General features: G+C 41.2%; 1 protein-coding gene across 5 annotated transcripts in view; it reads left to right on the top strand.

The window, feature by feature from the left end:
* Positions 1-21,877, top strand: part of rptor (regulatory associated protein of MTOR, complex 1) — a 232,561-nt gene that overhangs the window by 29,838 nt on the left and 180,846 nt on the right. For all 5 annotated transcript variants that reach the window (XM_036000319.1, XM_036000320.1, XM_036000322.1 and 2 more), the window contains exon 4: positions 2,680-2,762. In XM_036000319.1, the coding sequence (XP_035856212.1) occupies positions 2,680-2,762 (83 nt within the window). The remainder of the gene's footprint in view (positions 1-2,679; positions 2,763-21,877) is intronic.

Consider the following 21,877-nt stretch of genomic DNA (forward strand, 5'->3'; position numbering starts at 1 on the left):
TAACAAATTTAGGCAAAAAAAAAGGAGGCTCAGTGTGTAGCCCCCATGTAACTCAGTGACTCCTAGGCAATAACATACTTCCTGTCTGTATCATCCAAAGCATTATGGGAACTGTATTTCCAAAACTCAGAACATCTTTTTTTTTATCACAAATAAACTACACGGCGTGGAATATTGTTCAGACATTCATGGAGGATGAAGCCTACTGAGCCTGACTTTTCCTCTAGCACCACCATTAAAGGGTAATTTCATTTTGTTTTTCAACCTGGACCCTATTTTCCTATGTTTTTGTATGCAAGTGAACAATCTGTGAAATTGGCCCAGTATTAAGCGTGAACGCTGTAACCGGCAGCCACAGACCGGGCTGCAATGTAACCCTATGGCGCAAATGTGCATCGTCAGTTTGGTCCACTAAAAGGGCTATTTTTTGCCACTGAAAGGCTCAGATTATTATTCTAAGTGTCCGACAACATTATGGAAAGGATTCCTACAGAGATATGCCTTAAAACCTCTGTAAGACATTTCTGTTTAACCAGAAACAGCTCTGTGGTCGCTAGCGCTAAACCCACCAGACTCCATCTACAAAAACAATACTTTTAGTGTGTATAGAGCCAACATATTTTCACATGTAAATCGGTAAACTATGTGTTTATTTCAACCAAAACTAGAGTTGTGATTGTTGGAAAAGTGGAAAGACAACCCAAAACGGCTTTTTAGTTTTAGTTTTATTTTGTTTCTGTTGACTTTGAATGAAGTGTATTTTACAATGCCAAAATTACTGTTTATTTACATGGAGTCTGGTGGCTTTAGCGAACGCAGGTTCACAGATGTTTTTATGTTTAAAAAAAGGATCTTACTCTTTAACAGAAAGGTCGACCTCCTTAGAAATCCTTTCCATAATGTTGTCAGACACTTAGAATATTAATCTGAGCCTGTCAGCGGCAAAACGAGCACTTTTGTGAAGGTAAATACAAGCTGCACAATTGCCCTATTAACTTACATTGTAGCTTGTTTCGCTGACTGCCGACTGCAGCGATCTTGCTAAATACTGGACCAATGTCAAAGATTGTTGTTCCCATCAGTCACTTAGACACAAAAAACATAGGAAAATAGGGCACAGGTTGAAAAAAAAGTTACCCTTCAAGTTGTTCTTTAGTGAAATGTCCCAAACCATTGTAGTAGTATTGGATTGCCACGAAACGTGGTATGGACATTTGTGTCCACCTCAGCATTCATTTGAAACACTTTGGTGATCTCCTGACCTTTCCTCAATCTCCATCATCAGGTCAACATCTCAAGTTGTACAATACATCAGCCTCAGTTGTGATTTGTGTTCAGTGCAAATTAAAATTAGATGGCAAACATTATACCTGCTAAATATCAGCACATTAGCATTGTTGTTGTGAGCAACATGTTGACGTTAGCGCGGTTGTAGACTCTTGACTCTTGAGTCTTATTTTAACATCACTAAAGTCCAGAAAAGTTTGTATTACCCTGGAACACAAACGCACTCCTTTATCCATTTATATACAGCTACGTTGTGTTTTGAAAACCAAGCAAGGGACGCACATATATAGTACCACTCCCCTTCAAGTTTGTTGGTAGTCCACCTTATACCTGAAAATAACAATGTAAGGAGTGCCTAGTATGAAAATGAGCAGAAAAAAGTCTTGGGTTCAAAAGGTTAGTATGGGGTAAGCCGGGCAAGATTAGTGTTGAATTAAAGTTGACACTAACAAAAGCAGTACAAGTTTAACTTTGTAGCATTTAGGGGCTTTCTCTGTCATTCTCATAGGAGCTCAATTCGCAAGGCATCTGTCAACTAAGCAACTGAAGCAGTCTGCCCCAAACAGAACCACACAACATGACACAGAACAAAAACAAAAGAAACGTCTCCATCGAATGGGAACCTCAAAGCCATTGTTCAGCTCCCCTGAGACTGCTTGACAGTGTAGAGTGCAGAAATAACATTAAAGATGGAGCACAGTTCTTAAAGTTTCTGAAACTTTCTTAGCGGCTGCTAAGGATACTGACATCGTGCAGACCCTCCGCTTGGTTTTCGAGACGGTGTTTTGAGAATATTAATGGCTAAAGGCAGAGGTGATGTCCTTTTTAAATGATGAAATTAAACCAGTTATCATTTGACTCATCAAACACATTCTCTTTGTTGTCTTTTTGATGTGATAATACATTTTATTAGGCCTCATTTATAATAATGCTGGTGGTTAAGTTTTCAGCCAGAAGCATATCAGTATCTCCCGCAAACTTGCCAATACATTCTTCTCTGCCTGCTGAGCGCAATTTGATCTGTTTGATCTGTACTCAATCTATATTCTGCCCTTCTTTAAGCCATGTTGATTTTCTTTCATCAATATTTCAACCTGAGGGGGGCGGCTGCTATTTTTCCAAACCCTGCTTTTGATTTGACAAGCAAAAAACCTCCAGTGTCGAAATCCCAAACTATAACTTAACCTCTGTAATCATGACATGGAAGTATCTTTTGCCTGAAAGTTAAATAATGTTAGTTACTGGCAGCAATGTTAATGTGCGTGTGGTGAATAATATAATTCCGGTTGTTTTTTCAGCTCCAGATTGAGCGTGCGTGGCTTTGCCATTCTATGACTGTTGTGTGCTATGTGTGTGGTCACAGTGCGTTAACACTCGGTGTTTTCTTGCCAGATCCTCTGTCGATGAGTCCACAGAAAGCCCTGGAGACCATCGGGGCCAATCTGCAGAAGCAATATGAAAACTGGCAACCCAGGGTGAGTGGGTTCACATGACCCAGCCTCCCTACTTTTCTTCAATGTTCTTATAATGATACAGTGACCACATACATGTAACTTATTCACACCACTCTATGATACATCCAAAGTTGAATCAAATAGGGCTTCCAATAAAGCGCTTAGAAATGAAATAAAATGAATTGTAGGCACTCCAAGACTTGACCTTGGTCATATCATAATATTAATGATTGTTTTTTTTAGAGCCCGACCGATAAAGGATTTTTAAGACCGATATCGATACAAATATTTGGTGATTTAAAAATCCGATATTCCGATATATTGGCCGATATATATATATTTTTTTAAATCCAGAAACGCGTAACAAAACATAAAAAGATTTCCGTAACATTAGTTATTTGTAGTTATTTATGAGTCCTCACTAAAATAATATGATAATGCAGTTTAAAAATAAACTTGTTTGTGTTATTATCACAACAGAACAGAGGAACATCAAAATATATTAAAGTTCTGATACATAAAATGTATAAAAATACAAACTTAAGATATGAAACTTAAAGTCTTTTGAACAAAAACACAATAACATAAAAAATAAATCAAAGAGCGTTGCCAACAGGGAGGTTGTAGAGAGCCCTCTGGTGGACAAACTACACAACGCCAACACTCAGAACATGGTTGAAGGGGGTTTCGTCCGCTTTTATTTTATTTTTTAAATATTCATTTATCAGCCATTATAAATGCCGATACCGATAGTTTGGAAAATGCCTAATATCGGCCGATAATATCGGCCCGCCGATATGTCGGTCGGGCTCTAGTTTTTTTGTCCTCCATTAAGCCATTCTCACGTTTTTTTAATTTCACGCCAGAAATTGTTTTATAGATGTTGGCAGGGTATCCCAAGTGTCTTTTAGGTTTTTGCCAACTCTTTGAACCCCACTAATTAGTCCCCCCTCCCAGTACTATATCAGACAGGGCTTTTAACTCCGAGGCATCTATTGATTCTAACAATGTTTTCTTTGGGCATCACTTTAAAGACTCCAGGTTCTACTCTCTGATGTGTTTAAGTGCAATAAACAGATATTCCTGTGCAGATCAATCCTCCGTAATGCTGTGAGAGCTTGGCAGACAAAACATTGTGATGTGTGTGTGTGTGTGAATGAAAAAAGACCGTTACGGCAGGTGCCATGGCAACTCTGTGCCTCCTAAATCAGTGTGCTTACATTTTAGAGATCATTTGGATGTGTAACAGGGTGAATTGATTTATTATAGATATCCCATTGTGTCAGCTCTAATAGACTTCCTGTATGCACTGTGCCAACAAACTACCCACATGCTCTTGACAGTGATTCATAGTTTTTTTTCTCTCCTCTAAACAGATGCATCATGTGTTCTTGTAAATTCAGCTGTTATAGGTTTGTGTGTGTGTACATGCATTCATATCATTGCCGGCAGTGGCAGTTCTCCTCGGCTCCTAGCTGTAGGCAAGCTCTGTGTTTTCCCAGAGGCTCTTGGGTCTGTTCTCCTCGTTTAGCCCCTCAGGCCTTCCAGCATTTGAGCAGAAGAACTTGTAAAAACAATCCTTCTACGGACTGTGATTAGGCAAGACAAGTGAAGGTCTAGGAGAAATGGAGATGGAGAGGGAAATGATGAGACATGAACAGAAGAAAATAGAAGCAGCTGAAGTAAAGACTAAATTATAGAGGTGTGACGAGTAAAAAGTAGTAGTAGAGCTAGAATAAAACGTGACGAGATTTCTCGTTGAGTGTCTTGCGATTTCAGTACACCAGTGCAGAGCAGCTGCTAGCATGATGGATGAGTCTGACTTTGACCTCGGAATTAGCAAAGTTCTCCAAAGTTGGCTCTGAGTTTACTTTTGCAGAGCGATAGCGGAAGAAAAAAGCTGCCTGTAAAACCCAGCGTTAGAGAGTACCGCCGCACTCTCTCTCTCTCTCTCTCTCTCTCTCTCTCTCTCTCTCTCTCTCTCTCTCTCTCTCTCTCTCTCTCTCTCTCTCTCTCTCTCTCTCCCCCCCCCCCTCACACGTGTCTGCAGCATGCAGTTCACTGTGGCGCTGTCTCGCCCAGACCACTCTTTTTCTATGCCCTTTTTAAAATGAGTCAGGAAGCAGACAGCAAAACCTAACTTTACTTTTAATGATATTGAACAAAGAGAAATGTTCTCCCTTTGTCCCATAATGGTCATAAATCGATACTAGAGTAGCCCACTTCCTTGTTTACTGCTGCAATGAAAAAAATGCAGAAGAGAGAAGAGCATCTGTCTTCACAAAAATCATCTGTTGAGTGTATTTCTCTCGGCCTACTGTACAAAGTACAAAACAACTGGTCTCAACTACTGCCAGAAAACGCTTAGTTACGTTGTAACCTTGGTTCTCTGAGTGAAGAGACTCTCTCCAGCGTACATATGGAATAAGTAACAGTGTAACTGTTAGTTATACAGGGGAGAAGCCAGTTATTTTGAGTTTGTGGCAAAACCTTTCAGTGCTCGGTTTTAATTTTGTGACTTTCAATTGAATAAAGGACTATTTTCTCAGTCTTATTTCTTCATTGAAGTTTTCTTTCAAATAGTGTTAAAATCTCTCGTTCTCGTGAGCCGGGTGTCTTGTCACACCCCTACTAAAATGTGCTCTGAAACCTCAAACACAACTGAGAACGGAGAGAACAGGGAATGGGAAAGAGAACGTAACTGTGCTCAGACGAGAAATCTAATCTTTGCAAATTCACATTTAAGTGGCCAATGTTTAGACAGCCCTCCATCACTGGCTATCATCACACTGTTAGATGCCATTGTAATGGTACATGCTGACTAAAGGGCAATCTACACTGCCTGCATTTGTTTGAAAGGTTTTAGACACCCATCACTCGTCTGTTTGCTGTAACAAATGCGCTTCTATTTCAGCATTCAAAAGACACCGCGGCGGATGCAACGATATTAGGCTACAGATCCATAACCTGCCACTTTTAACAGTAGAATAAAGCATCACCAAGGCAACCTACACAGAGATGGAAGACGACATAAACTCGACAGCAACTGCAGCACACAAAAGTACACGTTAAAGATGCCCTGCCACACGTATTTCATTACTTTGTGGTAATGTCTGAAGTTCTACCATGGACTCTGTAACATTTTTTGTGGAAAAAATGCCTTGGTTACCTTGTTTCAAACCATTCTAGCGTGGTATAGAAAGCCTGCAGGAAGACTCAGCTGGATTTGTGCCAGTTCTCATTAATATTCAACGAGCTAAGCTGCTTGACTCCGATTGGCTGACAGCTAGCCAATGAGAGCCTGGCTATCAGCATCCTTTACCCAGCGCAACTGGGCGAACTCATGAATAGTAATGAGCTCAGGCAACATGATGTCAGACTGACCAACTTTTGTAATTTGCCTAGTTTCTCCGCTTATTTCTTTTCAGTGGTTAGAGCTGACAGAGGAGGTAGCAGTTCATTTTCACATTCACCACATAACACAAACACATATGGACCTAACCTATTTCAAAAAATACAAGTAAAAACAGTTTTGTGTGGCAGGGCACCTTTTTTAAACAAAAATAGAGCCTGAACGCTTTTTACACACTGCGTAGAGCAACGCACACAACGCTACATTTTCCGACCACGCAGCGGTTGTTGACGTCCTCCTCTGTACAGATGGTTTCAGCAACACAGTTTGTTGTTGTACTCAACCGCTGCAGGGCATTGTGTGAGCCTTGTGCACCAGGAAGTCCTCCACAAGACCTCAAGCACCTCACTGAACTTAGAAGTTCCTAAGTGAACGCAGACGTTACCACTGGAGGATCCATCATGACCACAGAAATACACAGTGAATACAAATTCTTATTGTATTTAATGTAGGCATTTTAAATTGGTGGTTTTAAATGCCGACACTGCATGGTGGTGCATACCATGTTAGCTGGTCCTGGGCTGACATTTTGACTCTCCTCCATATACTTTTTCCTCTACTACTCTACATTCTTGCTATGTCAAAGATGTGTGCTCTGGGGAGTGATGGCGATAAAATAAGCAAACACTTGAAATCTGATCCGTGCGGCTGAGCCGTGTTGCGTTTGCAGATATTGAATTTGAATTGCATTTCAAACCATCTGTGAATATGTTTTCAATTTGGTCAGAAATGATTGGATTTTAGTTTTTCCTGTTTTGGTAACACAATGTCTGTTTGGTGTTAGATTTTTGAAAATGTTGGATTTCAGCTGTCTGTCGGAACATGGCCTCTGAGGGACAGGTTGAGAAGGATAGAGGATTTTATTTTTAGGCCAGGTGGAGAGGCAAAGCTGAAAGGCAAAAAATGAAAAAGAGACAAGTTGTTGAGGACGACTGTAGCGCAGTAGGAACTAGTTAGTTGCCTCAGCATTGAAGTGGGCATCATCTTGTTGCTGGGAACTGTGTAACTCTACATGGCCACTAAAAACATGTTATAATGGGAATGTAAAAGTAAAAAAAAAAGAACAATGTGTGGCTGTTTTGGTAAGATAGTACAGAAGTAAAAGATGAGGTAAGAGGAGATGGAGGAAGAGACGTCCCTGGAGAAAGCAGCTGAAAGAATGTAGGCTCGGGCTCAGTTGACCCTGGCGGTCAGCAGCCAATGGTGGTAGGAGTGCAGGAGGAGGAGTGGGAGGGTAAAAAAAAAAAAAAAAACTGTTCCCTTTTTTTCCAGCCTGAGGATTCACAGCTCTGCAGCACCACACCGCAGAGCAGCGTTCGCCAACACACCTTACATAAACCGATGACAAAGCAATCAATTACATAGCAGCTATTTACCCGCTTTGTCACCGTAGCGAGAAATCTTGTAATAAGTTTGTCTCGGATGGTCGCAGTTGGTAAACATTAGCCCTAAGAGCAGATCTAAAATCCATTTTGTCACATTTCCCGTGTGTTGGATCGTAACAGTTGAGCTGCCGAGAGAGTTTAGCTGTGCCAATGTGCCTTCACGAATCCATTCCTCTGTTTGCTTGTGCACTCTTACATTAACTCTCATGGCCAGAGAAACACACAGAGAAAGTCAAACACTGTCTTTGCTGCTGCCCACTCACTTTCCTCACCAACATTACATCACGCTAAAAAAATAGCAACTCTGACCTTCTTTCATCATCCCTTTCCACTCCACATAAAAATATTTCTTTCAATCAAGGCTCTCATGTCCATCCTTTCCCTCTTCATGTTTAGTACCAATCTTCCTTCCTCCTGTGTGTGTGTGTGTTGTTTGCACTGGAGCGATGTTATGAAGTCTTTCTTCCCCTGTTGGCTCGGAGCTGAGATCTCTTACAGTAGATGTGGAGTATCATACTGTCCAAAAGCCTCTGTGATGAGCCCCGACTTCAATTAGCTCAGGGAACCAGATGCAGCTCATCTACATAACACCAGAAGCCCTGTTATTGTACTCTGTATTTATGTGTTTTGACCATAGACTGTATAATATTAATGGACAGAGCATGTGTGACGTCACCCATTGGTTTGTGGAGATCTGCTATGAGTTGTCGAGTTTGCCGTTACGGGCGCAGCCATCCTGGTTGCGGATGTGACGATTTTAGACGAGAGGGAGGAGCGAGGGAGGAGCTGCTAACACTCTACGTTACACACTTTCACTGGCAATCACATCATAGCAACGCCCTAAAACACCCCCTGCTTTATCGCCGATTTTAAAATCAACGAGAAAAAATTAACATTATTCTGTATCGCAGAAGACTTAAAACTAGCGATTGAGACCATAAACTCATTATGAAAATGTTTACTGAGGTAGTAAATCAAGTGAGAAGTGGGTCACTTTCTCATAGACTTCTACAGAAACCAAACTCCTTTTGTGTCGCCCCCTGCTGGAATTCAGATAGAGAGCAGGGCATATATATATGTATATATATATTATTTATTTTTATTCTTTTTTTTTTAATCGTATTAATCGCATGCCGCCATTTATTAATTTATTTTCACTTCACTCGGCTTTGGGTCGTGCCTTCCTCGTAACATCCTGCTGCTGCAGGAATAGCAACGCTGATTTCGGTGCCTCATTCTGGTACCACTGATATGTCCGCACTTCTCTCTGATGCTCTGAAACAGACGTTACAGGAAACAGAAACATCGCTGCACGTGACGCTAGTTAACACTATACTCAACAGCAGCTAACGTTAGCCTACCGCTAGCTAGAAGCTGGATTAAACACAGTTACAATGCTGACAGCTAACGCTAAACGGTGTAAAGTTTGTCTGTATTTCACTGTAGAGGATTCCGACACTTGGATGTAACAATCTGCAGCTGCTGTTGTCGGAAAAACACAGACACAGACAGGTGCGTTCATTGAAACTGGTAATTTACAGCCTTGTGGTGCATTCAAAGTTGTTGTTGTTAAATGCCCTTTTCCCATCTGGTGGTTGTTTTTGTCATTCAACAGCTATTTACTAGTGAAATAAGTTATTGTTATAGTGATTACATTATTATTAAACATTTAATTTTGACGATATGGCCTTAGCAATAAACAAGCCATTCTTTAATGTCGCCAACTGTTTAGTACCCTTCTTTTTTTTAAACTTTCTTAAAAAGTATCGGTTCAGGCACCGCTACCGTTTTAAAAGTACCACTTTAGCACCGGTATCCAAACCAAACAATACCCAACCCTAATATTGACTCTAGATTCAAATGTGTGACTAGATTAAATATATAATAAACAAATACAAATCTTAAAATCAAGTTCATAAAGTCATTTTCTTTGCATTCATTTGATTCCCAATCAAGATACACTGGTAAGAATGTCTTTCCATTGTTAATATGTACTTAAAAACAGTTCTGAAATGCAAAATAATAGAATTTTAATAATGTGATAAAACATGCGATTAATCGCGATTTAAGAAAATGTAATCATTTGACAGCCCTAAAATATATATATATATATATATATATATATATATATATATATGTATATGTATGTATGTATGTATGTATATATATATATATATATATATGTATATATATATATATATATATATATATATATATATATATATATATATAAAATAAATAAATAAATATATAATATAGGTCCCTATGTCTACTTGTAAATGACTTTACCAATCAAGATGCTGGGAAGGATAGATTCCCCACATAATAATGGGAAACCAGACTGCGTTTGAATGTTTTAAGTGAAATAGTTAAAGTGAACCTTGATTTCTCAATTGTGTCAAAGCAGGAGGGCAGGCAGCCTTCCAGAAACCACAACTGTTGCCAAATCAACCAAAACTGAACGCCTCAGCATTCTAACTGTAAAGCTTTGGCAATGTTTTTTGTGTCCTTTACTCACAAACGCTTTACTTCACGTCACTTCTTTTAGTTTTTATTAAGGGAATCATAGTTTGACACAGTCACTGACAACGATAACCCATTAATTAGCAGTATTGTGATTTTTCTCTTTGCAAGCTAGTTGCATTTTCACATTCTGCACAGATCAAAAAACTAGACGCAAACGCGCTGAATTGATGGGAATTTCCAGCCATGACTCACCCATGTGACTAGAGGCAAAAAAACCCCCCCCCCACCCCCACCCCGTCTAGTAGAGTTTGTTAAACTGCCCTCACCGATCACTGCCAACTGGCAAAGTGGTCTTGCGTATTGTTTAGTGACTCTTTATTTTCCAACTTGGACATTGGATCCAGTAATTAACAGGGTGTAGATGAAAGTGTGGCATAAAGGAAGGAACACTTACACAATGTAATGACCACTTGTAATAATTATAAGATTGTAAACATTGTAATAATTGTATTTTTTTAATAGATACCGTGGCAATGATGGCATTAGTATTGTAATTTCTAAAGGAATATAGTAGTTCAACTCACATGTTTGGTGTTAGGTGGAAAGGACTGGTATCCCTTTGTGAGATGTAATGGTTTAACCACAACAACAGAAGAATTTCCCCATGTGTCTATTGGATGACAGAGATCATTGGTTGACGTCTCTATATCAGGTGGGGAAAAATCATGTGAGGATAATCACAACAACCCAAATCATGTGAGGATAACAATGTATGGTCTTGTGCAGCTGCCAGCAATAGGTACAAGGTGGTTTGGTCACATCTAGTGTGCCAATGTCTGCAGAGAAAGCATGCAAACTCAGAGTAGGAGCGAGTGACGCACGGCGTCATCAAATTAAAGGAATGAGTCGTCGGGACTTCCGTACTATTGTGATGCCACAACTATACTATATATGGCTATATACGGCCGCTACAGTGCCGTTAAAGTCATTCCCCAGCTGCTATGATGGGGCAGAAAAATTCTGAGAACGCAGATGCGAAAAACCAGGAACCGCTGACCAATCAGAGCAGACTGGGCTTTTTTTGGGAGGGGGGCTTAAAGAGACGGGCGCTAAAACGTGGTGAATACAGGTATATTCAGACAGACAGTAGGTTGAAAATGTGTTTTTTTTAACATTAAAGCATGTAAACATGTTCTAGCACAAACCCAAAATACAAATAGGAACCTGAAAATGAGCACGATATGGGACCGTTTAAACGCAAAAAGATTGGCAAATAGATGTGGATAATTTTCACACACTTATTTCTGTTTAAAAAAAAAAGAAACTGCCTTGGCTGAATGGCTTTGGTGGCAGTCGAGCGTCACACTTCCAACTCAATAACCAACACCACCAGCCACTACATTTTTTCCCTCGGGGGACCCCTTAGAGCTGCCAAATCACTTGAATCTCATTTGAGTTTAATTGACGACCAGCGTGTGTGGAAAGCTGCGGAGTGAATAACGCAATGCAGAAACTGCCTCAAAGGTCTCCCCTCGCCGCTCCTCATGCACTCGGTCCAATCGGAGCCACAGAGAAAACCATTAGCCCGCTGGAAGAATTATCGACACCCTGCCGATACATCTATCAACAATGTGCCTTTGAGGAGGGCTACAGGTTACGGCTGCCATGTGCTTGTGGGATTCGAGAGGGAGAGGAGAGGGAGCTTATTGATCAGTTCTCTCACTGCTGCTGATCACCTTGTAAATATCCTACCAATTTATAGTTTGGAGACCTCGAGCCATCTTGTGTTGATGGTTAGATGAAAATTAAGTCTGGTTTGTGGTGATCATGAACTGTAGTAGAGGTATAAGTGTAGGTTACTAGGGCCGGGTTAAAATTAGCTTGAGTGATCTGATATCGATTTATAAAATCCAGTAATCAATAGGAGTCAATTCTTAATGTAAACATTAACCTGGTGCATTATTAAAATATTTGAGGGTTGCTTCCTGCTTGTACAATCTACAGCAGAAGTTCTCTGAGAATCTCTTTCATATCCAAGCTAAACTGGTATTGTAACTGAAATGTCCCTAACCTAATTTATATCCAGTCCCTCCAGAAAATGCAATTATGCGATCGCATAATTCAATGCATAATCAGCCAAAGTCCGCATTTTTTCAAATACGCTGCACTTTCGCCGCATAAATTGCCGATTTCCGCGCAAAATATGCGGGGCTTGCATGATTTCATAATCCCCGCATTTTCGTTGCAAAAAAGTCACATATATCTTAGCAGAAAGTTGAAAAATGTTGCGTTTACTTCACACAAGAGCAGCCATTTTCCCCTGTTGCCATGGGAACGTTATGAAGTGATGTAATTACGCGACGTGAACATCATCGAAAAGCTGCAAACCCCGCGATGAAGCCATGATGAAACCGCAGTTTTTGCAAGTTCCCGCAATTTCATCGCATAAAATGCATAAATATCCGACATAGTCCATCGCATTTTTTAAGAAAACGTGCCGCATAATCAAGGATTTTTGCCCGCAACAATCACAAAAAAAAAACTCCGCATTTTTCTGGAAGGACTGGATATCAGACAAATCGGAAATGTAATCGAAACGGGACCCTGTGAATCGGCATCAAATCGATTCGGGAAATCATTGGTGATACCCAGGCCTAGTTGGGACCCAAAAGGGGCTGCAGGTTTGTGGCAAGTGGGTTTTCATGCAAGTGGAGCGGTGTTTCATTGATTATTGAGACGTAATCTCTTATTCTTTTTGAAGTGGGGTGTACTTTCATTAGCTGTGAGCCGTGTTCAGTAGAAGCAGAGTATCTCCATCTTCTTCTGACGAAGGGAAAGAGACGGCTTTGAGCTGTAAAGCAGCTTGGATTCTTTTTTTCTGCAGTATTTTTTTTCCTCATCATAAGCTGTGTGTGAAATGCACATCATCATGGTAAATGGCTTGCTCAGCCTTCAAAAAAAAAATGACACGTGGGCATTGTACGTGGCATATAGTCTTGGTCTGGTTTTGACAGCATACAGTATTACAATCGCCTAAATGTCCTAAGTTGTGTCACCAGGACCACCTGTCCCTACCGTCTGCAGGACCGAATGCTGTGTGACGATGAGCGTGTGTGTCACACAGAAACAGGAAAGGAATTATAAATGAAAATGTTATGCTAAAAAATGTATCAAAGGTGTGCCATGGGACAGGAAGAGAGGGAGAGAGCGCTCCAGTGGTGCTTGTTGCCTTTTAGAAGTGATGTTGAGTGTGTAGCAGCATGACACACACTCAGCATCCATAAAGCTGAGTGGATGAAGACTATTAACACATTCTTTCCCTTGTATAGCCTCACTTTAAAGCTGAGGTTCGTGTATTATCACCTTCTAAAGTTATTATAGCAAACCTGTTTACACATCTAGCAGACACTGAGCAACATTTGCATTCATTTGGAGTGGTTTCTGGCTACCTGATGCATGTAAGTCCAATATTCACTCTCCTTTTTTTTTTTATTTGTTGGGGTTTTCTTTGAGGGAAATGCCTGGCTGTTTGGCTGCTAGATGCCATATTCACCAGCTAGTGGCTAACTTTGTCTGTCTGCCATTAGGCACAAGGCATGTAGCATTATTCATTTTGTAGAGCTTTTTTACCAAAAACAGCTGCGGCTGGAAACGAGGGTAATGAGAGTGGTGAGTGTGAATCCAAAGTGTACATTTATAGGCCGGAAAACAGAAACAATGAGCTAAAAGATGAGTTGAGGGATAATTCTCTTAGGTCTGCCCCCTCTTAGTCGATTAGTCGACTAATCAGCCTTTTTTGGTCTAATCGACCAAGATTTTAGTTTTAGTTTAGTTTAGACTTTAGTCCATTAGTCATTTTTTCAATCTTTTTTTATGCTAAATGACTTATCAAAGAACCTTATCAGCACATCTGTGGTATTAACAAGATATAAAGTGGTGCTTTTGCACTATTATTCGTGGAGAAACTCTGTCGATTAAATCAACTACTCGATTAGCTGAAAAAAGTCACGTGTTAGTCAACTAAGGAATTTCTTTAGCCGAAGAATTTTCTGTGAGTCCATTACTACAAATAAACAATTTCCCATTACACAAAGTAATTTGATCAATTGTTGACGGACAAATATCCATTGGTGCAGTGTTAAACAAATGTTACACAGTGCAAGTGCAGTCACAAAACACTGGTGAGGGAGTTTAAAAGACTCTTGGAGGAATGCAGAACGTGGTGAACAGTCCAAGGGACACAGGTGTAATTGATAACATTAATAACAACTGTATTGTATTTAGGTGAGCCAGTTCCAGGGCCTTGCTATTGTGCACGGAGCAGTGTAATGAATCGCTCTTTACCATGTTGCTGCTAACCACCATGACTCACCTCCCTGAGCCTGCACTCTTCCAGCTACAGTGTTCACTCTGGCCAGTGTGTGTCTGCTATTATTATATCCTGACACTGTGCATGTGTATTGAAGACCTTTATTATGTGCGTGTGCATGTGTTGGCACACACCTTGTGGAGAGGATGCAGAGCAGGAAGGGACAACACAGGAGGCCTGGATGTGACTCAGCGGGCAGAGATTAAAGATGTACCACCCACCATTCATTTAGCTATTTTTTTTATTTCTTATTCTACTGAGGTGTAAAGATGTGTGGCTGTGACTGTATGTGCACGCCAATCTAGCAAGCTTCCAGTTGAGCAGAGTGTGGGCACCGGTGCACTGGCGCGTTGAAGGACAATGGTGCAAATTGGTGGCGGATCCAATCAGAATCTGACTTTAAACTATAGGGGAGCAGGGTGTTCTCGATGACTGTCATCCTGCTTTTCCCTCTATGCACTGATCATCCAGAGCCTATGGTCTTCATGTTTCTGTTCTTTATTATGAACACGGCTCTACCCAGCCAGCTGTAGCTGGAATTCGACATTCAAAATCTCTTTTCATGTTTGCTGTGAGTTCAAATGTCTCTCAAAACTGTCCAGACCCCAGAGGAATGTCCAATGGAAATGTTGATTTCTCTCCCCATCTACCCCCCCCCCCACCCACCCACCACCCCTCCTATTTTTATTTACACAGATTTGTCACAACTTTCCTTTGAGAAGGGTTATGAAAAGTACATGTCGTAAAGTGCTATATTGAACTTTCAACATCATGCACAAACTTGTCAGTATATTGAAATACTATTAAAATATTATTTCTCTAATCCTTACGACTAATAACATGATATATTTATCATTTTTCACTTTGTCATTTGTCCATACATATGGTCACTGTACACATTTGCCCTGTCAAGGAACTGATTAGTACACGCACATGTCTGGCATGTGGTCATTCGCTGCATATTAACCACTGAGTCAACTGTTGGCCGTATGGATGAATGCACATGTCATGTAGTTGGAGATCCTCTCGTTCCTCCACCAAGGAGGTTATGTTTTCGGTTTGGTTTGTTTGTCTCTTTGTCAGCAGGATTACGGAGAAAAACTCTTTTTCATGAAACCTGGTGGAAGGGTGTAGAATGGGCCAAGAAGGAACCCGTGACATTTTGGAGCATATCTGAATTATGTTCTGGATACACACATCATTTTTTCTTTCACTTTCGTTAACATTGCAAGATAGGGCATGGTCTTGGTGTCCCCTCTAGTTCCTTTGTGTTGTAAATAATAGGCTCTTTCCGACCAGATAGTTACAGAAACGTAGTTATAGGAACCGTCCACTTCTAAACAGTTCTACTAACTACTCTCCCCCAAAACCGTTTTTTTTACATTTGCATTCACACTGGCCAAGTGGCCACAGGAACTAACCTTTTGTTATTATAATCACAGCCACCACTATGCGGAAAAGGGAAAAGACCCTGCCCTGAAGTAGGAGCTGAAAGAGTTACAGGAACTGTGGCCGGAGGAACTTAATAATCCCCAAATTGGTTCAGTCAGAACAGGAGAGAAAAAAAGGGTTCTAGGAACGTTATGTTCTAAGAACTGCAAAAATCCCTCTGGTCTGAAAGTGGCTAATAAGTATGATGAAGTGTCACACATCACTGAAAACCATAGACCGTATGCTTCGATTATCAAAGCAAAATCTCATCCTCATCAGCTGTCAGCTTGCAACATCCTCTTTTAAATAACCACTGCTCCACAACAGAGGCACAGTTTTCCAACAGTTAAGAGAAAGCAGTTGATTTTACAAATACATCTCTTCCATAAACGTTCAGTTAGCGGTCAGCTCAACAGCTATAGTTTGTCAACTCCCTCTGCAAGTAATCACTGTCACCAGACTTCTACTGTAGTCTATATCCGCGATGTTCCACTTCCGGGATTGCTCCGGTGCCGCCGGAAATTCCGCTGGATGTTCCTCTTTTCGGTCGGATACCCCTCTTTTTGGCCGGATACACATGTTCCACCAAAACAAGTTCCTTCCAGAGACTATTTTGCAGCGGCACCGTGGCTCCGTCCGGCGCTTAACACCGCTCATTACCGACGATTGTGATTGGTTTAAAGAAATGCCAATAAACCAGAGCATGTTTTTCTCCCATCCCAGAATGCTGTGTGGACTAGCCAGACCCTCCTCCGCAGCGCTGTGGAGGAAGGTCTGGCAATGCGAGACTACCAGGCTTCTAACATCACCTATTTCACAAGTACGTGGATGAATTTTGCTGTGCCACTTTCTGGTGTGACCAGGGCTTGAGAAGTTTTTTGGTGAAGTATTTCTTAAATGGTTACATTTCTATGGCTCCTTTTACCCTCTGAGCTTTGCAACTCTGTAGATGAATGACCTTAAAAGATTTGTCTAAGAAAGTTTGTCTAGCCTTTGCAACATTTTTGCATGCTACAAAAATCAAACAAAAATGCTACCATTTGCTGCAGTTTGTTCCCATTGCCAACAACATCTGCATCATTAATTATGAGAAGTTACCACTCAGTGTACTGTATGTACACAGCAATGGAGAGTGGGATGGTATTGTTTTTTTCCTGTTTTGATATGAGAAAGAATTAAGAAGTAGCTTCAGCCCTGAGCAGCGCAACTAATTAATTGTAAGTTATGAGCTGTTTGTCAGTAAGCATGTGGCAGATGTGGCGTTCTTTATTGCTGCAAACAATAATTGCTGTCGATACAGCAAAATGTGCAGAGGGCTCCTTGTTCTTTTAACGGCAGTTAAAATGATCAGGCTGCACAGTCTAGTGATTATTCAGTCCTTTGTTTAAAAAGTGGCCTCAATTAAAGAGGGAGTTCTTCCAATTACGCAGTCGGAAGATTGTGATATCCGTCTTCACGTCCCTGCTCTCATTAGTGCAGAATAGAAAGCCTTCATGTCACAACACTGAGGCACGGCCGCTCGGTCAGCTGCTACCCAGCATCCTTCTCTCCCAAGTTCTCTCCCACTGTCAGTCAACTCCACTGTCCTTCTCTTTGGCCTGATTGATGGTGATTGCGGGGACCTCACATTCTGCACTAATTAGTAGGACACCCCCCCCCCCCCCCCTTTCTCTAATGGCCTTCTCTCCTCTCGCGCTTTCTCTCCCAAGGCAGTTTGGGATATCTGTACCAACGACCTGACCAGCAGTGGCCTTTTAATGTTCTCCTTTTATACCATGATTTCTGCCTCGCTGTCCATGATCCCGCTCACAGTGATGTAGTTCAGCGAGGCATCTTCTGAACTTATGTAGTCCCTCTCTAAAGGATTTTAGAAAGACTTTTCTGTTCATCACCATTTATTTATTTGGTAGTGGTATAAGGTTTGGTATTTGGTATAAGGTTTCAAACTCTTAAGAGCACATTGCAACCTTAATAAATCAACACCAACACATTTTAGAAACTCAAAGAAAGTTTTAGTAAGTGCAAAAACATGAAGCAAAAGACAATATGACAGCAGTGCAGTTAATGTGAAAAATAAACTTATTTGTTAGGGTTATTGTTAAGTTAATAACCTGTAACCTGTACTTCAATTGGTCTGTTGCGCTTATAGACTATGCATTATGAATTTGAATAGATCATTACAGTTCAAATATAGAATTTTTTTTGACACGCTCGAACAACAAAAGTCGAATCCTTGAATAAAAAGTGACGAGCCCCAATTGACCCTTCGCTAAGCCACGCCCGAAAACTGCCACAGGCCAATCGTGGCTTAGCAACCGTAACTAGGTGCGGGAGGTCTGTCAAGCTTTCGAGCGAGGGAAACACCGTACGCCAAAGCGTTGTGCAAATCCGATACCCGGTATCCTAAAAGTTTGGACGTGGTGGTGGAATTTTTCCCTTCCCGAAACCTAAAACCCAAGGGGAGAAAGGCCAGGCGTGGATCAAACAATGTGGGAGGCCCCATTCACAACTAGCTAAATGTCGACAGTATTAACAAAAACACATACGTTTGCTCCAAGGCTAATGCTAGCTAGCTAACTCAGCACAGCATTGCTTGGAAATGACGACAGTTCTTTGTTCATAATGCATATATTTGAACGTAAAATAAAGACAATACCGCTGCAAAACGAACCTAGGGGTTAAATAACAGATGTGTACCCACTCTGTCGCCGCTCTCTGGGACATGTTTTCAAGCTAGCGCGGACCGCTGATAAAGGGAAAGTAAAAACAAATTGCTATTTATACCACTAAAAAGGCTCAAAATATCACCACGCTTCAACGGTAGCATAATGAGGGTCCCTAAATGTTAACCGAAGCATTGAGAACTTTGTAAGTGTACAGACAGTTTATTAAAAAGATAGATTATAAAGACAGTCGCGTTCTCGTATACAGGCAGCCGCCGTCTTGGGAGCTACTGTCTTTCTGCCCCGAATACTAGCGTTGTAAGCTAATTAGCGGTTTCAAGCTCCAAACACATTTGATTAAAACATGTCCCAGAGAGCGATGGAGTGGGTACTCATCTGTTATTAACCCAAATGATTAAAGGCAAGACGGAGGCTCACTGACATACTTTAAAATATATTTCAGCATTTGTTAATCGCTAAAAATATAAGCAGGAGAAGAATGTTATCATTGCAAAGTGTTCAAGCTAATGTCTTGTGTTTATTCCATAAGATTTATGGATAAGCTGTTTGATTTAGAATTATTAGAATTATTAGATTATTTTCAAATGTCACTTACCCTGCTGTGCATGAACATAGCTGTTCCTCAATTTGTGTGTTTCCCATTTGAATGGTCAGCGTATGAGGCGGCTCACATTATTGCATGACCTATAGGCTTTAGCTTCAATTTTGATAAAATTATTCTCTCATCGGTTGCATATTATGTCGTGGATATATCCCTTGAATGCATACTGCAGTCCCTTTTTTCTTGCTCTCTGAGATATTTCACCTGTTCGCCAAAAATTACTAATTATCTCCTTGGGAATGTCTGACACCGGTGCATACATACTGTAATGGACGTGCCAGGCACGAAAGCTTGACAGGCGTAGCAACAGTAACTAAGGAGGGCGGGGCTTAGCGAAGGGTCAATTCCTGCCGTCCGTTTCACACAATTCTGCAGACGTAGTAAAATAGGTAGGTCAAATATTCCAAAATGGTCTTTGCACTTGTTAAGGATGCAAATGCACTCAATTATTAGACCGCACGGATACGCACAAGATATTTTGGTGAGAAACAAGAAACTTCCACAGGACACCTTTTTAAGCTACAGGTCATTCAGTTTCCATAGTTACTGGTTACACAGTCTGTGGACTCGAATTAGAAAGGCCCTGCTGATAAAAGTCAGCATTGCATTGATTCTTAAACTGCTGATTCAATACGAAATGTAATTCTATAATTTTGCAATTATCCAAGGTTATTCTAGTGTTATTTCTCTTTTCTTTGAAGTGAGCAAACACCATTTTCATTAAGGAGGACAGAAAAGAAAAACCCACAGCGGTTGAATAGGCTGACTCACTGGCGAACACTTGTGTGGCGAAAAAGCTCTATTTGAGTTTTTGTTCTTCACGGTAGACTGTCATGCATGGCGTTGATTCTCTAGCCGCCCAGTAGCTCGATCTAAGCCTCTGCAGTCTCTCCACAGTCTCTGGACATTATGCTGATTTTTGTACAGAATGAAAATGTGTTCACACCATAACACTTACTGACACAAGTTGTAGTTATAGCCACGTACAGAAACGGCACCCTGCTGAAGAGCCCAAACACACAGAGTCTGTGAACCACTTTATAGCTTGTTCTAACATAAGAGAGTCAAGAAAATCCTCCAAACACCATAAAGCTCAGCCATGCAGGGTTTGACAGGGTTGCTTTCTTCTTCCCTGTCCCTCGGCATCATTAAAAGGAAGGGCGAGTCCTTTCAGGATTAGAGGGGGGTTTGTAGAGTGCCACTGGCTGTGGACAATTGATCATTATACATCTCCTCTGTACTCCACTGCTCCACTTTCCCCTCTCGTCTCTCCATTTTGTCATTGTGCTTTTCTTTTAGGCCATGTACACCCTAAAACTCTCATCTTTCCTCCCCTTCTATGTTACTGTACCATCTTTTTACCTCTCTGTGGAACGGGGACAGGGCTTTATTAAGAGCTATTCGTAAAGCAATACATAAAGCTCCTCAGAGGGCGTGTAAAAAAAGAAAAAAAAACAAGGACACCATAATGCGTAAAGTAGTTTGAGACAGCATTTGGTTTGACCACAAAACCCAATAAAGTGAGGCACCAAAACAGTAAAAAAAAATGGTAAACCCAATACTTTTCCTCTTTTATTTATCAATGAAACACTTCTTCTCACTTGGTGTTGCCTGATTTTCTGCTCAGATTACCGCAGCCCAAATACAGGTGTTATGATGTTTTGTAATTTTGAGAATCTTAATAGGATTGTAAATTCCCTGCTAATTCAGAACCACATGCCGAAACCTAAATAATCTCTCCCTAACACAGTTGGAAAAAGATGAACACACCTGACTTTTGGACCCAAATCTGTCGGAACATAGCCTGGGTCCAACCCTGACAAACTTCCGGCAAATTTGCTCTGCAGGTCAGTCTGGCCAAGAGCCCATTCAAGCCCATTTCCAATTTTTCCAAATCGATTTGAGGCGGGCTTTACACGATGACAATAGCGCAGCGATGGCAAGCAGCTTCTTGTTTACATTCAACATGACGGCCACCGAAGCGCAGCAACCCGTTCGTGCCGCTGTCGCAGCTACGTCACCCGGATCGTTGGTCTGATTGGTTGAAGGACTATCCAATTGCGCCCAGAGGCATTTGAGCGGCGTGCGTTGGTGACGCCCCTTTGGAAATGAGCTGTGAAAGAAGCTTGCCCAGACCCACTCTCAGTTACAACTGAGAATGGTCTGGTGTCAACCAGGCTAGTCGGAACACATTTTGAACAAGAAACTGTTAACTTAAAATTGATTCCGCACAAAGTATTTGATAGGACTCGTAGCACTCTGACCCACGCTGCGTTTCGACACAAATTTCCCAGGATTTCTAGTCCCTGGGACAACTTTTCAAGGAACTAAAAGGTTCTTTCAGACCGTTTTTATCTGCGTTTCCACTGCAGTCTAAAGACCCGTGAATAGTTCGGCTGCGTTCACCCAGCCTGTGTCGGCCGTCCGGCGTCTGCAATAAACGCAGGTCTTTCCATTCATTTTGAATGGCGGTAGTGCGTTTAGGCTGCGGCGGGGGTTCCCGCAGGGGGGACATTCAAAAAAACTCAGAGGGCCTGCGGCAGAAAGTTGAGACCGACTTAACTTTTGGAGAAACGCATTCCCACGTCACGCTGCAGTGGCCAATCATGTAACTGGTGATCAGGCTTGTCAGTGTGTTTCGAGCTATCGTTTGAGGCGGTGTGAGAGTCCCGTACAGGAAACATCACTGCCTCTATCGCTGCCACAAGAACCATGTAAACCTATTCTGATATAACCTCTAAATACAATTATGAACCTGAAAATGAGTATAATATGAGCACTTTAAACA

Source organism: Sander lucioperca, chromosome 4 (genome assembly GCF_008315115.2).
Source record: "Sander lucioperca isolate FBNREF2018 chromosome 4, SLUC_FBN_1.2, whole genome shotgun sequence".
NCBI lineage: Eukaryota > Metazoa > Chordata > Actinopteri > Perciformes > Percidae > Sander > Sander lucioperca.